Here is an 18,567-nt window from a genome sequence, read left to right on the forward strand (position 1 = left end):
GTTATGGACCGCTTTTTTGATTTCCATTTGATGTACATAATTAATACTTTTAAAAGCAACTTGTCAGCCTGACCGTGACTCCACACTTTTCCTAATCTAGCAAAGGAATATTCTGGAAGGATTTCCTATTTGTGGTATTTATATAAATGTTGGATGAAGGCATTTGTCTGAGAACATATTGTGAAAGTATATTTTTAAAGTGGAAGTAAGGGGACATTTTTTGGAAAACATCTGTGCATGAGAGATTTTGTTAAGTCTCTTCATTCAGACATGCACTACAAATAAAAGGCTGTGATTGGTTTACCTAACCTGTTAAAGATTTTAATAGTTATAAACGGGGTCTAGGCTCTTGGATTCAGTCATTGAGTTTAAAGAGGGGGTATTGCACTTCTGTGATGTATTAATTGTTAATTGTTTTTTTTAATAGTTTTTAAAAGGCCAACATAAACAACATATTAAAATGAACAAGTACTTTCCGTTCAACTTTTGATGCTTTAATAAAAAGTAGGACTTGTAGTGCTAACCGTTAAAGAAGCTTTAAATAGGGAGAGATGGCACGATTACTCAAACATGCATGGCATGTTTTTGATGAAAGAATAACATTATAATGTTGCAACATTTGGCATGCAAAACAGAATGTTAGGCTCAAATACCTCTAAATAGCTCGGACTTTTAATCCACCTAACAACTACTGTACCCTTATGTTTGTGTGTGCTATATATGTATGTTATTGTGAAACTGCAAATCAGTGTATTATTATTTATTATTATTATTATTATTATTATTATTATTATTTTATTATAGAGATTTGGCACAGTAGAACGTCAAATCATTCCCTTCTGTATACATCTTAATAAAATACATCTTAATAAATAACCCCCCACCTGCTTTGTCCAGAGGAGTAACCAGTCAACCCCAGTTGTGCATTTTTATCCACTCACTCTAGAACTCTGGCCCTCGTTACTTTTCCTGGGACTAAAGACACTGAAGTGAAGTGGATGTGACACAAAAAGAAGAAAAGATCTGAAATGCATTTACATGCGGGATTAGAAAGGAGCGAAGGGCAGGAGGTGAGAGAAGACAGAGAATAGGTAAAGACTAGCTGTGGGTGAAATATTAAAGAGCTGCCAAGTGCTTCTAACTGTGAGATAACAAGAGCTGGATACATGGGGATATCGGGGTAACTCTGTCAGGGAGAGTTATGGACAGTGAGGAAAAACCTACTCTGCTCACACATTTATCCGTTTGATCTTTTGTCTGATATGAAATAGACACATGCCCTTTAAACAATATGTGCACACAGCACCTATGTAAAGTTGACACTGCAAAGCTTTATTTTTACTAAGAATGTTTAGGGACAACACACCATGTCATGACTATTCCCAACTCCACTTAGAGCATACAGACATAAATTGTGGTTTTCAATTTACAGTACAGTTCTTACTGACGGCCTGCTGCAGTACACCATGCGTGTGTGTGCTGCGGCCATAACACATGCATGAAGACACACATAAACACAGCCCGAGGTGGGTAGTACTCAGTTGCATTTACTTGTTTAACTAAGAACCAGCTTACTTTAACTTCTACTTTATATATATATATATATATAATTTTTCTTTTTTTTTTTTAACAGTACTCTTACTTCATAAATGTTTTGGTTACTGTGAGTAAGTCTGCAAGTGACAAAAGCTTTATGTTGATGATATGACATGATGTCTGTGCAATCCCTCAGTCCTCCAGGTCTGAGCCATAGTAAAATCAAAAAGTAAAATCTGTCAACAACAAGAAGGACAAGAAGTTGTGGAGTGAATACGTTTCACTGCTCATTCAAGTCACTTCTTCAGTTCTGGTCACACTGCCTTATAAATCTAGAATAGAGTGGGTTCAGAGCTTAAAACAGGTATAGCATATCGGTATTGGTCAGTCTGCAAAGATGAAGATAATAAATAAATAAATGTACTTCTCTAAATTGTATTGGAAATATATTTAACTACAGTGATTTTAGTAGAAATTGAAAACAGGTCCTCAAATAAGTATTCCATGAAAACATAGGCTATACTCAAAAATTCTATGAAATTTATTCTGTAAAAAATGTCTGGTATGGTTACTCTCTATTGGCAAGTGCTCAAAATTAAGTACTTGTACTCGTTTTGGAAAAAAGTGGTATTGGTGCACCCCTACTGCAGTTTGAGACAGTGTGAATAGCATTTGACCTGATCCAGCTTTTTCAGTTCTGATACCGATATCAATACTTTTACTTTAAGAATCTGCCAATACCCAATATGAACCGATACCAGTGTAGGGACGGAAAATTGCACTTCTTTCCATAAAACACAGTTAACTTACTGCACAAGACACCCAATTGCATTTTTTAACTGTTTATCCTTCAAATATCTACTGAACAGCTTTGTATGAATAAAAGTTCAAACATTATGAGATGTTCTAGACCAAAATCAGCCTGTAAATCCAATTAAAGACACAACAAGGATATCAGCTTAACTAACTTATTTTTTCAGTATCCAGTGTACCAGTATCGGCGCATCCCTAAATAGCATTATCACGACACCTGCAGAGTGTTTAAATTGGGATTATTTAATTTACCAGGCACTAGACATGCCAACTTCCAATTCAATTCAATTTGAAGGAGGAGCTAGCTTTTTCAGAGGGATCCAAATTTCCAGAAACACCCCATGACATGAAGTTCAACAAAGTGATCGGAACAACCTATTGGAGACCCTCTTTTAATTGATCATACATGTTTAATGTGTACAGGCCTCAGTTCAAACTCTCAAACTCCACTTACTGCTAAGAGGAAGGTGGAAATCCCCTCGTCATCTTCCAAATATCACTTTGGACCACCATTAGACTGCAGATGAATGTAAATGTGCTCCACCTATACATCATATGCGAGTCATGGAGGAAACAAATAATGAAGCAAAATGGCATATTTCACATATGTTCTCACGGTTTAAAATAATATTCACTTTCGAGTACACATACTATACTAATATGTGAGTTATTGTTGGACATCTGAAAGAGGGCTGGAGGTTAATTATACAGTCTTTTTTATGTCTATTTCCCGCTGTTTTACATTAAGAGATGCCGTTTGTAGAGTGATTCATTTCCACCCAGGAAGCCCACTTCTTCCCAACATTATAGTCCAACTGTAAGTGCAGTGTTGAGGCGCCATCTAGTGGAAGTTGGAGTGGGTGCAGTAATGCCAAGATCTAAAATAGATCGCTGTACTACTTGACTAAAAGCACGTTATATTTCTAGAAAACTAATATTTTTAGGATATTAACCCAAACTGATGAGCTCATTACTCTCCAAAACACAAAATGTTAACATTAACAGCTTTACATCATGTACAATTTTAGTTCTAATTGTGGGGAAAATAAACATGTATACTTGATGGTTTATTTTTATTTTTTAGAACACATAATTTATTTATTTATTGTTTTTATTTATTGTTTTGAAGAACTCTTTTTAAGATGAGTCTTCACTTTATTTGGGGTTTCAGTTGCAAATGAATGATTTGAAGATTAATTTATTATGTATTTCAAAGAAATATATACAGAATTGTATATACACCAATTTAAGATTTTAGCAAATATGAAAGTAAAAACATTTAACAAAACCACGATCACTAAACATGTTTACCTCTACTTCAACAGTGAAAGTGTCCAAATGAATAAACAAGTGTATTAAAATGAAACTTACAGAATTATCTTTAACATCCTGAGACAAAATTATTGTAACCCTCCTGCTCACCTTAAAAACACTTAGGATAAGGACATAAATGTGCACTTACAAAAACAGCTGTAAAATCATCATAGATTCATATTTTGTCCTACTTTTTCAGGCTAAATCCAAAGACACACTATTATTCAAAAGTTTGGACACACTTTTCATTCATGTTTCTTCTTTATTTCCATGATTATTTACATTGTAGATCCACACAGAAAGCATTGAAAATGTGAATGACACATATGGAATGTAGCAAACAAAATATAAACTCTAAATAACTTAAAACTTTTTTTAGATTTAAAAATAAAAAAATAAATAGCCACCTATCAGTCAATGAATGAATAAATCATGAAAGTCATCCTAGTGGAGAGTAAGTGAGATTGACTGTTTGAACTGCCTGTTTGTGTCTTTATTCCAAGTGCAGATTCTAACACATCCATTGTAATATGACGATCAATTCAGCAATTTTAGTATGTTACTCAAACTGTAATCTAGAAAGTCTGTATTCTCCACTAAGTTGTTTACTGCTTTTGTTTTTCAGATGCCGGGAAGGCTACCAGGGAATTCGCTGTGATCAGTTCCTCAAGACTGACTCTGTTCTGTCAGACCCAAGTAAGAGTTAGATAACTGAAGAAATATACCTTAATACTGTAACTGAAGTTAAACAAGAAGGCTGTGCAATAATAATAAGCATAAGTATAAGTTTAATGATATGATATAATTTTGCTGAACACAGATTAGTTAGGAGGGTGACGAGCAGGCAAAGAAGTAAATGTTGAAAGGAGAGTCTGGGAAAATTTTGTAGTAAACAAGTGTAATTTCCTATACTTTGGAGGTTTTTTAATGAGGTTTTTATCCGTCTGATTGGCTTTGTTCTCATAATTACACTGGGGGAAATTATTGGGTAGAAGACAAAGGTCACCATGGCACAAAAATGGTCTCACATTTTTACTATTCTTTTATTTTTTCCAGACATTTCATTCTTAAGTCAAGGAAACAATCAAAATACAAAAAGTCTGAAAAAGGAATAGGCAGAAGCCAAAGCTTATGATGCCTACGCCTTTTATACTAAACATAAAGAGCTGCTGCATTTACAATGTACACAGTAGAAAGAGAAAAAATAAAATAAAATAAATAGAAGAACATAATTGAGCATTCAGTTACGCTGTATGATTTTATAATTTTCTTTTTATACAAACTTTTGAAGCAAGGGATGCCGTCAAGCTGAAGAAGGAGTCCTATCGAGCCTTGTTGGCTCGTGGGACTCCTGAGGCAGCCGATGAGTACCGCGGGCCAAGCGTGCCGCGGCTCGGGCAGTCACAGAGGCAAAAACTCGGGGTTGGGAGGAGTTCGGGGAGGCCATGGAGGAGGACTATCGGACGGCCTCAAAAAGATTCTGGCAAACCGTCCGACGCCTCAGGAGGGGGAAGCAGTGCTTCATCAACACTGTTTACAGTGCGGGTGGAGAGCTGCTGTCCTCGACTGGGGATGTTGTCGGGCGGTGGAAGGAATACTTTGAGGATCTCCTCAATCCCACTGTCACGTCTTCCGAGGAGGAAGCAGAAACTGGTGACCCGGAGGCGGACTCGTCCATCACCCTGGCTGAAGTCACTGCGGTGGTTGGCAAGCTCCTCGGTGGCAAGGCTCCGGGGGTGGATGAGATCCGTCCTGAGTACCTCAAGTCTCTGGATGTTGTTGGGCTGTCTTGGCTGACACGTCTCTGCAACATCGCGTGGTGGTCGGGGACAGTACCTGTGGAATGGCAGACCGGGGTGGTGGTCCCTCTGTATAAGAAGGGGGACCAGAGGGTGTGTTCCAATTACAGGGGAATCACACTCCTCAGCCTTCCCGGTAAGGTCTATTCCAGGGTACAGGAGAGGAGAATCCGACCGATAGTCGAACCTCGGATTCAGGAGGAGCAGTGTGGTTTTCGTCCCGGTCGTGGAACACTGGACCAGCTCTATACTCTCCATCGGGTCCTCGAGGGCTCATGGGAGTTTGCCCAACCAGTCCACATGTGTTTTGTGGATCTGGAGAAGGCATTCGACCGTGTCCCTCATGGTGTCCTTTGGGGGGTGCTTTGGGAGTATGGGGTCCGGGGCTCTTTGCTAAGGGCTGTCCGGTCCCTGTATGACCGGAGCAGGAGCTGTGTTCATTGCCGGCAGTAAGTTCAGACCTGTTCCCGGTGCATGTTGGACTCCGCCAGGGCTGCCCTTTGTCACCGGTTCTGTTCATTATATTTATGGACAGAATTTCTAGGCGCAGCCAGGGCCGGAGGGGGTCTGGTTTGGGAACCACAGGATTTCATCTCTGCTGTTTGCAGATGATGTTTCCCAAAGGCGAAGCTCTCGATTTACCAGTCAATCTACGTTCCTACCCTCACCTATGGTCATGAGCTCTGGGTAATGACCAAAAGGACAAGGTCGCGGATACAAGCGGCTGAAATGGGTTTCCTCCATAGGGTGGCCGGGCGCACCCTTAGGGATAGGGTGAGGAGCTCGGTCACACGGGAGGAGCTCGGAGTAGAGCCGCTGCTCCTACACGTTGAGAGGAACCAGCTGAGGTGGCTCGGGCATCTGCTCAGGATGCCTCCTGGACGCCTCCCTAGGGAGGTGTTCTGGGCATGTCCCACCGGGAGGAGGCCCCGGGGAAGACCCAGGACACGCTGGAGGGACTATGTCTCTCGGCTGGCCTGGGAAATGGATGGATGGATGGACAAACTTTTGAAACGGCTCAATGTTCTACAATCTTTCATATTTTCATCTAATCTATTCCAAATATTTACACCAGTGGTTGAAATACAGTTCTGTTTTACATTTGTTCTAACCCTTGGTTTTTGAAATACCTCCTGCCCTCGAAGATTATAAACACTATCCCGATTTTTAAACAGATCTTGAATATGAAATGGTAATTGTTTATTCTTAATTTTATACATAAATTGTGCGCTTCTATAGTCTACCAGGTCCTTGAATTTCATTGTTGTTGTTTTTTTGTTTGTTTTTTTTTTATAAAAAATTCATTAGTATGAGCCCTGTAAGGGGCTTTCACGATTCTTAAAATCTTAGTGACTCTCATTCACAGTTTGAGACAACTGCTTTAAACCCCATTTCACTTGGACTATGTAGAGAATAGCTTCAAACAGAATTTGAAACATTATCAGTTATACCAATTGTAACACACAGCATTAAAGGCCCTTGGGTCTGCGGACTTGACGCAACCACAAAGAGCCTGTCTCTCATCCTTTTGCCTTTTCCAGTTATATCTAGTGGCTAGCGTTCAGGCCTAATGGACAAAGTTACTGGGTTTGACTCTTTGTGGAGTATGCATGTTTTCTTCCCGTTTCTGAGTGGTTTTTCTCCATTTACCTCCAAACCTGAAAAATGCATAATAGAAAATAATCTTCCAGCTTAGGTACAGTGGGGCAAAAAAGTATTTAGACAGCCACCAATTGCGCAAGTTCTCCCACTTAAAAAGATGAGAGAGGCCTGTACTTTTCATCATAGGTTCACTTCAACTATGAGAGTCAAAATGAGAAAAAAAAAGAATCCAGAAAATCACATTTTTAAAGAATTTATTTGCAAATAATGGTGGAAAAATAAGTACTTGGTCAATAACACAAGTTCATCTCAATACTTTTGTTATATACCCTTTGTTGGTAATGACAGAGGTCAAACATTTTCTGCAAGTCTCCACAAGTTTTTCACACACTGTTGCTGGTAGTTTGGTCCATTCCTCCTGCAGATCTCCTCTAGAGCAGTGATGTTTTGGGGCTGCCGCTGGGCAACAAGGACTTTCAACTTCCTCCAAAGATTTTCTTGGGGTTCAGACGGGCCTAGACATGTCCTGGCTTAAGCAGGGGTACACGTGTGGCACTGCAGGATTTGAGTCCCTGGTGGCATAGTGTGTTACTGATGGTAGCCTTTGTTACTTTGGTCCCAGCTCTCTGCAGGTCATTCACTAGGTGATCATTGTGACCCCACGGGTTGAGATCTTGCTCTATCTCTCTATCTATCTTGCTCTATGCCCCTATCTCAAATCTGCCCTTTTTTATGCAAAGTTCGTAACAAAGTTAAAGTCCTTACCAACTTTCTCCTAATAAAAACAAAAACTCATTAGATGTTTTCCAGTCAGTGTTTCTTTCCCTCACACAGCACTGACACTGCCCTTATCAAGGTGAACAATAAACATCTGCCTGAACACTACGACACAGGCAAAGTCTTTGTCTTTATCCTCTTACATCTGAGTGTTGGTTTTGACACTGTTGATCATAAGACCCTCTTACAGAGACTAGAGGACTGTCCTAAACTAGAAGTATGTTGAAATTATTTCCATGACAACAACATTCGAACAACACATGAAGCAGACAGAGCCCCGTGGACATGCACTCACACACTTTCCTGGTGCTTACAGGCACGTCCAGAAGCAGGAGGAGACCTGTTGCTGATATTAAGTTGACCCAAATTTCCTTGTCAGACAAATGTGTCAAACAGCAGCTCTGCAGCACCAATTCATACAAATAGGCTACACGTGATCCAAGCACTTTTTTTATCCAATTCCAACCATTTTTACTTGCACTGCAATCTCCGTAAGTCAGCCTGAGGTTCTTGTTCACACCACACTCATCCTGCTCCAGAGGCGTGTGGAGGAGCTCCAAGACCATCTGTTTCAAGCGCTGTCAGCCGTAATGTAAATCAGAATGTGACTATTTCCTTCGCACTGGACCAGGTGCACCCCACTCTGAGCGAATGCTCTTTTACATTGACCTAACTAGTGGCAGTATGAAAACGACCTAACCCAGATTTGCAAAGATTTATCCATGCATTTTGTCTCCAGTGGACTACCGTAACACTCTGCTCACTGGCATTTGTGAGACAGCTGCAGTATATATGGTGCTGCATGAGTCCTGAGAGAAGAATTCAGTCTAAATATACAGGAATTGTGTGTTAAATGAAACAACATGTGTGGTGAGGAAACAACATAACATAGATCAGGAAATAGTGTAATCTGGGTGCTTTAAAGCAGCTCGTTTGTGTACAAGTATCACTATGGCCTCGAGTACATATCTGACATGAAATGCATGTACTCTGAGGACCTCAGCCACACAGAGTGTACACTAACTGCAGGGAATTTCAACACATACTTTGAACAGGTTACTTCTAGATTGCCAGATTATATAATATGTGTCTAATTGGAGGGGGGGACAGAAGGGGGGAGGCGGGCTTACAGTGAGAGCAAGCCGCTTTTGGACAAAAATAAATATTATTATATAAATGTTTCTAGGGTGGACTGTGAAAAGGAAAACATACTACAATATACAGTAGACCCTTTAATTTGGAAGTTGTTAACACAAGATGACATTTATGAATGAATGGAAACAGTGCTTTTCTAATACTAAAAGCCATTATGCTAATAACTTTCTTTCTCCCTCTGTGCCGCTGGACCTGCAGATCACCTGGGAATCGAGTTCATGGGTAAGCCACAATTTCACAACATAAAATTGCCACAGGATTGTGCAGATGTGTAGAATAATAATTCAATACTAATGAAGTCAAAATTTCCTTGAAAACTTGTGTTTACAATATAAAAGTTTAAGTGAACAAATTGACTATTTGAGCTTTGCATGAGAGTAAATGAGGCTACTTTAGCTCTTCTGAGAACCTGGTTAGGTCTAGTTAAGTTATGAGATGAGTTCAGGGGAATATGCTGTAACCTATGGTCCACTGCAAAAACAAAACATAAAGGTTTCATGGCCACTTGGATTTTAAGATTACTGTGTACACAAGAGTGCACTAGTGCACACAACACTATCCTGACTCTATCCTGACTGAGCTAGACCAGGTCATTCTTGAAAAATAAATTGACACAAAAGAGAGGAAAAAAAAAGATTGATTTTGGGTTGCTTGTTTGTGTCTTATTTGGAAAACTAGCTGCTGCTTGCTGTAGAATTTTGTTTTTGTTGGGTTTTTTTTTTTACAACAAATTTAATAAAGACAGAGTACAGTCTATTATTTTTTGTTGATTCTTTTTCCTTGCAGAGAGTAAAGAAGTTTACAAGAGACATATGCTGTCCATCACCTCTATCACCATGTCCATCAGCCTCCTTGGCATAATCTGCATGGCCCTGTATTACCGCAACAAGTGAGTATTGCAACATGTACACACTGAATAAAATAAAAATAAATAATAATAATATATATATATATAATATATATAATATATATATATATATACCTATATATATATAATCTATATTCTATCTAATATATATATATAATCTATAATATATATATACTATATATATATATATATATATATATATATATATATATATATATTTATTTATTATTATTATTTTTTTTTTTCAGTGTGTACATGTTGCAATACTCACTTGTTGCGGTAATACAGGGCCATGCAGATTATGCCAAGGAGGCTGATGGACATGGTGATAGAGGTGATGGACAGCATATGTCTCTTGTAAACTTCTTTACTCTCTGCAAGGAAAAAAGAATCAACAAAAAATAATAGACTGTACTCTGTCTTTATTAAATTTGTTGTAAAAAAAAAAACCCAACAAAAACAAAATTCTACAGCAAGCAGCAGCTAGTTTTCCAAATAAGACACAAACAAGCAACCCAAAATCAAATCTTTTTTTTTCCTCTCTTTTGTGTCAATTTATTTTTCAAGAATGACCTGGTCTAGCTCAGTCAGGATAGAGTCAGGATAGTGTTGTGTGCACTAGTGCACTCTTGTGTACACAGTAATCTTAAAATCCAAGTGGCCATGAAACCTTTATGTTTTGTTTTTGCAGTGGACCATAGGTTACAGCATATTCCCCTGAACTCATCTCATAACTTAACTAGACCTAACCAGGTTCTCAGAAGAGCTAAAAGTAGCCTCATTTACTCTCATGCAAAGCTCAAATAGTCAATTTGTTCACTTAAACTTTTATATTGTAAACACAAGTTTTCAAGGAAATTTTGACTTCATTAGTATTGAATTATTATTCTACACATCTGCACAATCCTGTGGCAATTTTATGTTGTGAAAATTGTGGCTTACCCATGAACTCGATTCCCAGGTGATCTGCAGGTCCAGCGGCACAGAGGGAGAAAGAAAGTTATTAGCATAATGGCTTTTAGTATTAGAAAAGCACTGTTTCCATTCATTCATAAATGTCATCTTGTGTTAACAACTTCCAAATTAAAGGGTCTACTGTATATTGTAGTATGTTTTCCTTTTCACAGTCCACCCTAGAAACATTTATAATAATATTTATTTTTGTCCAAAAGCGGCTTGCTCTCACTGTAAGCCCGCCTCCCCCCTTCTGTCCCCCCCTCCAATTAGACACATATTATATAATCTGGCAATCTAGAAGTAACCTGTTCAAAGTATGTGTTGAAATTCCCTGCAGTTAGTGTACACTCTGTGTGGCTGAGGTCCTCAGAGTACATGCATTTCATGTCAGATATGTACTCGAGGCCATAGTGATACTTGTACACAAACAGAGCTGCTTTAAAGCACCCAGATTACACTATTTCCTGATCTATGTTATGTTGTTTCCTCACCACACATGTTGTTTCATTTAACACACAATTCCTGTATATTTAGACTGAATTCTTCTCTCAGGACTCATGCAGCACCATATATACTGCAGCTGTCTCACAAATGCCAGTGAGCAGAGTGTTACGGTAGTCCACTGGAGACAAAATGCATGGATAAATCTTTGCAAATCTGGGTTAGGTCGTTTTCATACTGCCACTAGTTAGGTCAATGTAAAAGAGCATTCGCTCAGAGTGGGGTGCACCTGGTCCAGTGCGAAGGAAATAGTCACATTCTGATTTACATTACGGCTGACAGCGCTTGAAACAGATGGTCTTGGAGCTCCTCCACACGCCTCTGGAGCAGGATGAGTGTGGTGTGAACAAGAACCTCAGGCTGACTTACGGAGATTGCAGTGCAAGTAAAAATGGTTGGAATTGGATAAAAAAGTGCTTGGATCACGTGTAGCCTATTTGTATGAATTGGTGCTGCAGAGCTGCTGTTTGACACATTTGTCTGACAAGGAAATTTGGGTCAACTTAATATCAGCAACAGGTCTCCTCCTGCTTCTGGACGTGCCTGTAAGCACCAGGAAAGTGTGTGAGTGCATGTCCACGGGGCTCTGTCTGCTTCATGTGTTGTTCGAATGTTGTTGTCATGGAAATAATTTCAACATACTTCTAGTTTAGGACAGTCCTCTAGTCTCTGTAAGAGGGTCTTATGATCAACAGTGTCAAAACCAACACTCAGATGTAAGAGGATAAAGACAAAGACTTTGCCTGTGTCAGTGTTCAGGCAGATGTTATTGTTCACCTTGATAAGGGCAGTGTCAGTGCTGTGGTGAGGGAAAGAAAACCTGACTGGAAAACATCTAATGAGTTTTTGTTTTTATTAGGAGAAAGTTGGTAAGGACTTTAACTTTGTTACGAACTTTGCATAAAAAAGGGCAGATTTGAGATAGGGGCATAGAGCAAGATAGATAGAGAGATAGAGCAAGATCTCAACCCGTGGGGTCACAATGATCACCTAGTGAATGACCTGCAGAGAGCTGGGACCAAAGTAACAAAGGCTACCATCAGTAACACACTATGCCACCAGGGACTCAAATCCTGCAGTGCCACACGTGTACCCCTGCTTAAGCCAGGACATGTCTAGGCCCGTCTGAACCCCAAAGAAAATCTTTGGAGGAAGTTGAAAGTCCTTGTTGCCCAGCGGCAGCCCCAAAACATCACTGCTCTAGAGGAGATCTGCAGGAGGAATGGACCAAACTACCAGCAACAGTGTGTGAAAAACTTGTGGAGACTTGCAGAAAATGTTTGACCTCTGTCATTACCAACAAAGGGTATATAACAAAGTATTGAGATGAACTTGTGTTATTGACCAAGTACTTATTTTTCCACCATTATTTGCAAATAAATTCTTTAAAAATGTGATTTTCTGGATTCTTTTTTTTTTCTCATTTTGACTCTCATAGTTGAAGTGAACCTATGATGAAAAGTACAGGCCTCTCTCATCTTTTTAAGTGGGAGAACTTGCGCAATTGGTGGCTGTCTAAATACTTTTTTGCCCCACTGTACCTAAGCTGGAAGATTATTTTCTATTATGCATTTTTCAGGTTTGGAGGTAAATGGAGAAAAACCACTCAGAAACGGGAAGAAACATGCATACTCCACAAAGAGTCAAACCCAGTAACTTTGTCCATTAAGGCCTGAACGCTAGCCACTAGATATAACTGGAAAAGGCAAAAGGATGAGAGACAGGCTCTTTGTGGTTGCGTCAAGTCCGCAGACCCAAGGGCCTTTAATGCTGTGTGTTACAATTGGTATAACTGATAATGTTTCAAATTCTGTTTGAAGCTATTCTCTACATAGTCCAAGTGAAATGGGGTTTAAAGCAGTTGCTCTCAAACTGTGAATGAGAGTCACTAAGATTTTAAGAATCGTGAAAGCCCCTTACAGGGCTCATACTAATGAATTTTTTATAAAAAAAAAACAAACAAAAAAAACAACAACAATGAAATTCAAGGACCTGGTAGACTATAGAAGCGCACAATTTATGTATAAAATTAAGAATAAACAATTACCATTTCATATTCAAGATCTGTTTAAAAATCGGGATAGTGTTTATAATCTTCGAGGGCAGGAGGTATTTCAAAAACCAAGGGTTAGAACAAATGTAAAACAGAACTGTATTTCAACCACTGGTGTAAATATTTGGAATAGATTAGATGAAAATATGAAAGATTGTAGAACATTGAGCCGTTTCAAAAGTTTGTCCATCCATCCATCCATTTCCCAGGCCAGCCGAGAGACATAGTCCCTCCAGCGTGTCCTGGGTCTTCCCCGGGGCCTCCTCCCGGTGGGACATGCCCAGAACACCTCCCTAGGGAGGCGTCCAGGAGGCATCCTGAGCAGATGCCCGAGCCACCTCAGCTGGTTCCTCTCAACGTGTAGGAGCAGCGGCTCTACTCCGAGCTCCTCCCGTGTGACCGAGCTCCTCACCCTATCCCTAAGGGTGCGCCCGGCCACCCTATGGAGGAAACCCATTTCAGCCGCTTGTATCCGCGACCTTGTCCTTTTGGTCATTACCCAGAGCTCATGACCATAGGTGAGGGTAGGAACGTAGATTGACTGGTAAATCGAGAGCTTCGCCTTTGGGAAACATCATCTGCAAACAGCAGAGATGAAATCCTGTGGTTCCCAAACCAGACCCCCTCCGGCCCCTGGCTGCGCCTAGAAATTCTGTCCATAAATATAATGAACAGAACCGGTGACAAAGGGCAGCCCTGGCGGAGTCCAACATGCACCGGGAACAGGTCTGACTTACTGCCGGCAATGAACACAGCTCCTGCTCCGGTCATACAGGGACCGGACAGCCCTTAGCAAAGAGCCCCGGACCCCATACTCCCAAAGCACCCCCCAAAGGACACCATGAGGGACACGGTCGAATGCCTTCTCCAGATCCACAAAACACATGTGGACTGGTTGGGCAAACTCCCATGAGCCCTCGAGGACCCGATGGAGAGTATAGAGCTGGTCCAGTGTTCCACGACCGGGACGAAAACCACACTGCTCCTCCTGAATCCGAGGTTCGACTATCGGTCGGATTCTCCTCTCCTGTACCCTGGAATAGACCTTACCGGGAAGGCTGAGGAGTGTGATTCCCCTGTAATTGGAACACACCCTCTGGTCCCCCTTCTTATACAGAGGGACCACCACCGCGGTCTGCCATTCCACAGGTACTGTCCCCGACCACCACGCGATGTTGCAGAGACGTGTCAGCCAAGACAGCCCAACAACATCCAGAGACTTGAGGTACTCAGGACGGATCTCATCCACCCCCGGAGCCTTGCCACCGAGGAGCTTGCCAACCACCGCAGTGACTTCAGCCAGGGTGATGGACGAGTCCGCCTCCGGGTCACCAGTTTCTGCTTCCTCCTCGGAAGACGTGACAGTGGGATTGAGGAGATCCTCAAAGTATTCCTTCCACCGCCCGACAACATCCCCAGTCGAGGACAGCAGCTCTCCACCCGCACTGTAAACAGTGTTGATGAAGCACTGCTTCCCCCTCCTGAGGCGTCGGACGGTTTGCCAGAATCTTTTTGAGGCCGTCCGATAGTCCTCCTCCATGGCCTCCCCGAACTCCTCCCAACCCCGAGTTTTTGCCTCTGTGACTGCCCGAGCCGCGGCACGCTTGGCCCGCCGGTACTCATCGGCTGCCTCAGGAGTCCCACGAGCCAACAAGGCTCGATAGGACTCCTTCTTCAGCTTGACGGCATCCCTTGCTTCAAAAGTTTGTATAAAAAGAAAATTATAAAATCATACAGCGTAACTGAATGCTCAATTATGTTCTTCTATTTATTTTATTTTATTTTTTCTCTTTCTACTGTGTACATTGTAAATGCAGCAGCTCTTTATGTTTAGTATAAAAGGCGTAGGCATCATAAGCTTTGGCTTCTGCCTATTCCTTTTTCAGACTTTTTGTATTTTGATTGTTTCCTTGACTTAAGAATGAAATGTCTGGAAATAAAATAAAAGAATAGTAAAAATGTGAGACCATTTTTGTGCCATGGTGACCTTTGTCTTCTACCCAATAATTTCCCCCAGTGTAATTATGAGAACAAAGCCAATCAGACGGATAAAAACCTCATTAAAAAACCTCCAAAGTATAGGAAATTACACTTGTTTACTACAAAATTTTCCCAGACTCTCCTTTCAACATTTACTTCTTTGCCTGCTCGTCACCCTCCTAACTAATCTGTGTTCAGCAAAATTATATCATATCATTAAACTTATACTTATGCTTATTATTATTGCACAGCCTTCTTGTTTAACTTCAGTTACAGTATTAAGGTATATTTCTTCAGTTATCTAACTCTTACTTGGGTCTGACAGAACAGAGTCAGTCTTGGGGAGGAACTGATCACAGCGAATTCCCTGGTAGCCTTCCCGGCATCTGAAAAACAAAAGCAGTAAACAACTTAGTGGAGAATACAGACTTTCTAGATTACAGTTTGAGTAACATACTAAAATTGCTGAATTGATCGTCATATTACAATGGATGTGTTAGAATCTGCACTTGGAATAAAGACACAAACAGGCAGTTCAAACAGTCAATCTCACTTACTCTCCACTAGGATGACTTTCATGATTTATTCATTCATTGACTGATAGGTGGCTATTTATTTTTTTATTTTTAAATCTAAAAAAAGTTTTAAGTTATTTAGAGTTTATATTTTGTTTGCTACATTCCATATGTGTCATTCACATTTTCAATGCTTTCTGTGTGGATCTACAATGTAAATAATCATGGAAATAAAGAAGAAACATGAATGAAAAAGTGTGTCCAAACTTTTGAATAATAGTGTGTCTTTGGATTTAGCCTGAAAAAGTAGGACAAAATATGAATCTATGATGATTTTACAGCTGTTTTTGTAAGTGCACATTTATGTCCTTATCCTAAGTGTTTTTAAGGTGAGCAGGAGGGTTACAATAATTTTGTCTCAGGGATGTTAAAGATAATTCTGTAAGTTTCATTTTAATACACTTGTTTATTCATTTGGACACTTTCACTGTTGAAGTAGAGGTAAACATGTTTAGTGATCGTGGTTTTGTTAAATGTTTTTACTTTCATAATTTGCTAAAATCTTAAATTGGTGTATATATACAATTCTGTATATATTTCTTTGAAATACATAATAAATTAATCTTCAAATCATTCATTTGCAACTGAAACCCCAAATAAAGTGAAGACTCATCTTAAAAAGAGTTCTTCAAAACAATAAATAAAAACAAATAAATAAATAAATTATGTGTTCTAAAAAATAAAAATAAACCATCAAGTATACATGTTTATTTTCCCCACAATTAGAACTAAAATTGTACATGATGTAAAGCTGTTAATGTTAACATTTTGTGTTTTGGAGAGTAATGAGCTCATCAGTTTGGGTTAATATCCTAAAAATATTAGTTTTCTAGAAATATAACGTGCTTTTAGTCAAGTAGTACAGCGATCTATTTTAGATCTTGGCATTACTGCACCCACTCCAACTTCCACTAGATGGCGCCTCAACACTGCACTTACAGTTGGACTATAATGTTGGGAAGAAGTGGGCTTCCTGGGTGGAAATGAATCACTCTACAAACGGCATCTCTTAATGTAAAACAGCGGGAAATAGACATAAAAAAGATTGTATAATTAACCTCCAGCCCTCTTTCAGATGTCCAACAATAACTCACATATTAGTATAGTATGTGTACTCGAAAGTGAATATTATTTTAAACCGTGAGAACATATGTGAAATATGCCATTTTGCTTCATTATTTGTTTCCTCCATGACTCGCATATGATGTATAGGTGGAGCACATTTACATTCATCAGCAGTCTAATGGTGGTCCAAAGTGATATTTGGAAGATGACGAGGGGATTTCCACCTTCCTCTTAGCAGTAAGTGGAGTTTGAGAGTTTGAACTGAGGCCTGTACACATTAAACATGTATGATCAATTAAAAGAGGGTCTCCAATAGGTTGTTCCGATCACTTTGTTGAACTTCATGTCATGGGGTGTTTCTGGAAATTTGGATCCCTCTGAAAAAGCTAGCTCCTCCTTCAAATTTAATTGAATTGGAAGTTAGCATGTCTAGTGCCTGGTAAATTAAATAATCCCAATTTAAACACTCTGCAGGTGTCGTGATAATGCTATTTAGGGATGCGCCGATACTGGTACACTGGATACTGAAAAAATAAGTTAGTTAAGCTGATATCCTTGTTGTGTCTTTAATTGGATGTAATAAGATGATTTACAGGCTCATTTTGGTCTAGAACATCTCATAATGTTTGAACTTTTATTCATACAAAGCTGTTCAGTAGATATTTGAAGGATAAACAGTTAAAAAATGCAATTGGGTGTCTTGTGCAGTAAGTTAACTGTGTTTTATGGAAAGAAGTGCAATTTTCCGTCCCTACACTGGTATCGGTTCATATTGGGTATTGGCAGATTCTTAAAGTAAAAGTATTGATATCGGTATCAGAACTGAAAAAGCTGGATCAGGTCAAATGCTATTCACACTGTCTCAAACTGCAGTAGGGGTGCACCAATACCACTTTTTCCAAAACGAGTACAAGTACTTAATTTTGAGCACTTGCCAATAGAGAGTAACCATACCAGACATTTTTTACAGAATAAATTTCATAGAATTTTTAGAGTATAGCCTATGTTTTCATGGAATACTTATTTGAGGACCTGTTTTCAATTTCTACTAAAATCACTGTAGTTAAATATATTTCCAATATAATTTAGAGAAGTACATTTATTTATTTATTATCTTCATCTTTGCAGACTGACCAATACCGATATGCTATACCTGTTTTAAGCTCTGAACCCACTCTATTCTAGATTTATAAGGCAGTGTGACCAGAACTGAAGAAGTGACTTGAATGAGCAGTGAAACGTATTCACTCCACAACTTCTTGTCCTTCTTGTTGTTGACAGATTTTACTTTTTGATTTTACTATGGCTCAGACCTGGAGGACTGAGGGATTGCACAGACATCATGTCATATCATCAACATAAAGCTTTTGTCACTTGCAGACTTACTCACAGTAACCAAAACATTTATGAAGTAAGAGTACTTTTAAAAAAAAAAAAAAGAAAAATTATATATATATATATATATATATATATAAAGTAGAAGTTAAAGTAAGCTGGTTCTTAGTTAAACAAGTAAATGCAACTGAGTACTACCCACCTCGGGCTGTGTTTATGTGTGTCTTCATGCATGTG

At 39.4% G+C, this 18,567-nt stretch overlaps 1 protein-coding gene across 1 annotated transcript in view; it reads right to left on the bottom strand.

The window, feature by feature from the left end:
- Nucleotides 1-18,567, bottom strand: part of LOC117382938 (pro-neuregulin-3, membrane-bound isoform) — a 598,115-nt gene that overhangs the window by 16,437 nt on the left and 563,111 nt on the right. The window contains exons 3-4 of the mRNA XM_033980184.2: nt 15,668-15,741; nt 7,830-7,832 (exon numbers count right to left, since the gene is read on the bottom strand). Coding sequence (XP_033836075.1) covers nt 7,830-7,832; nt 15,668-15,741 — 77 coding nt within the window. The remainder of the gene's footprint in view (nt 1-7,829; nt 7,833-15,667; nt 15,742-18,567) is intronic.

This window comes from Periophthalmus magnuspinnatus, chromosome 15 (assembly GCF_009829125.3).
Source record: "Periophthalmus magnuspinnatus isolate fPerMag1 chromosome 15, fPerMag1.2.pri, whole genome shotgun sequence".
Taxonomy (NCBI): domain Eukaryota; kingdom Metazoa; phylum Chordata; class Actinopteri; order Gobiiformes; family Gobiidae; genus Periophthalmus; species Periophthalmus magnuspinnatus.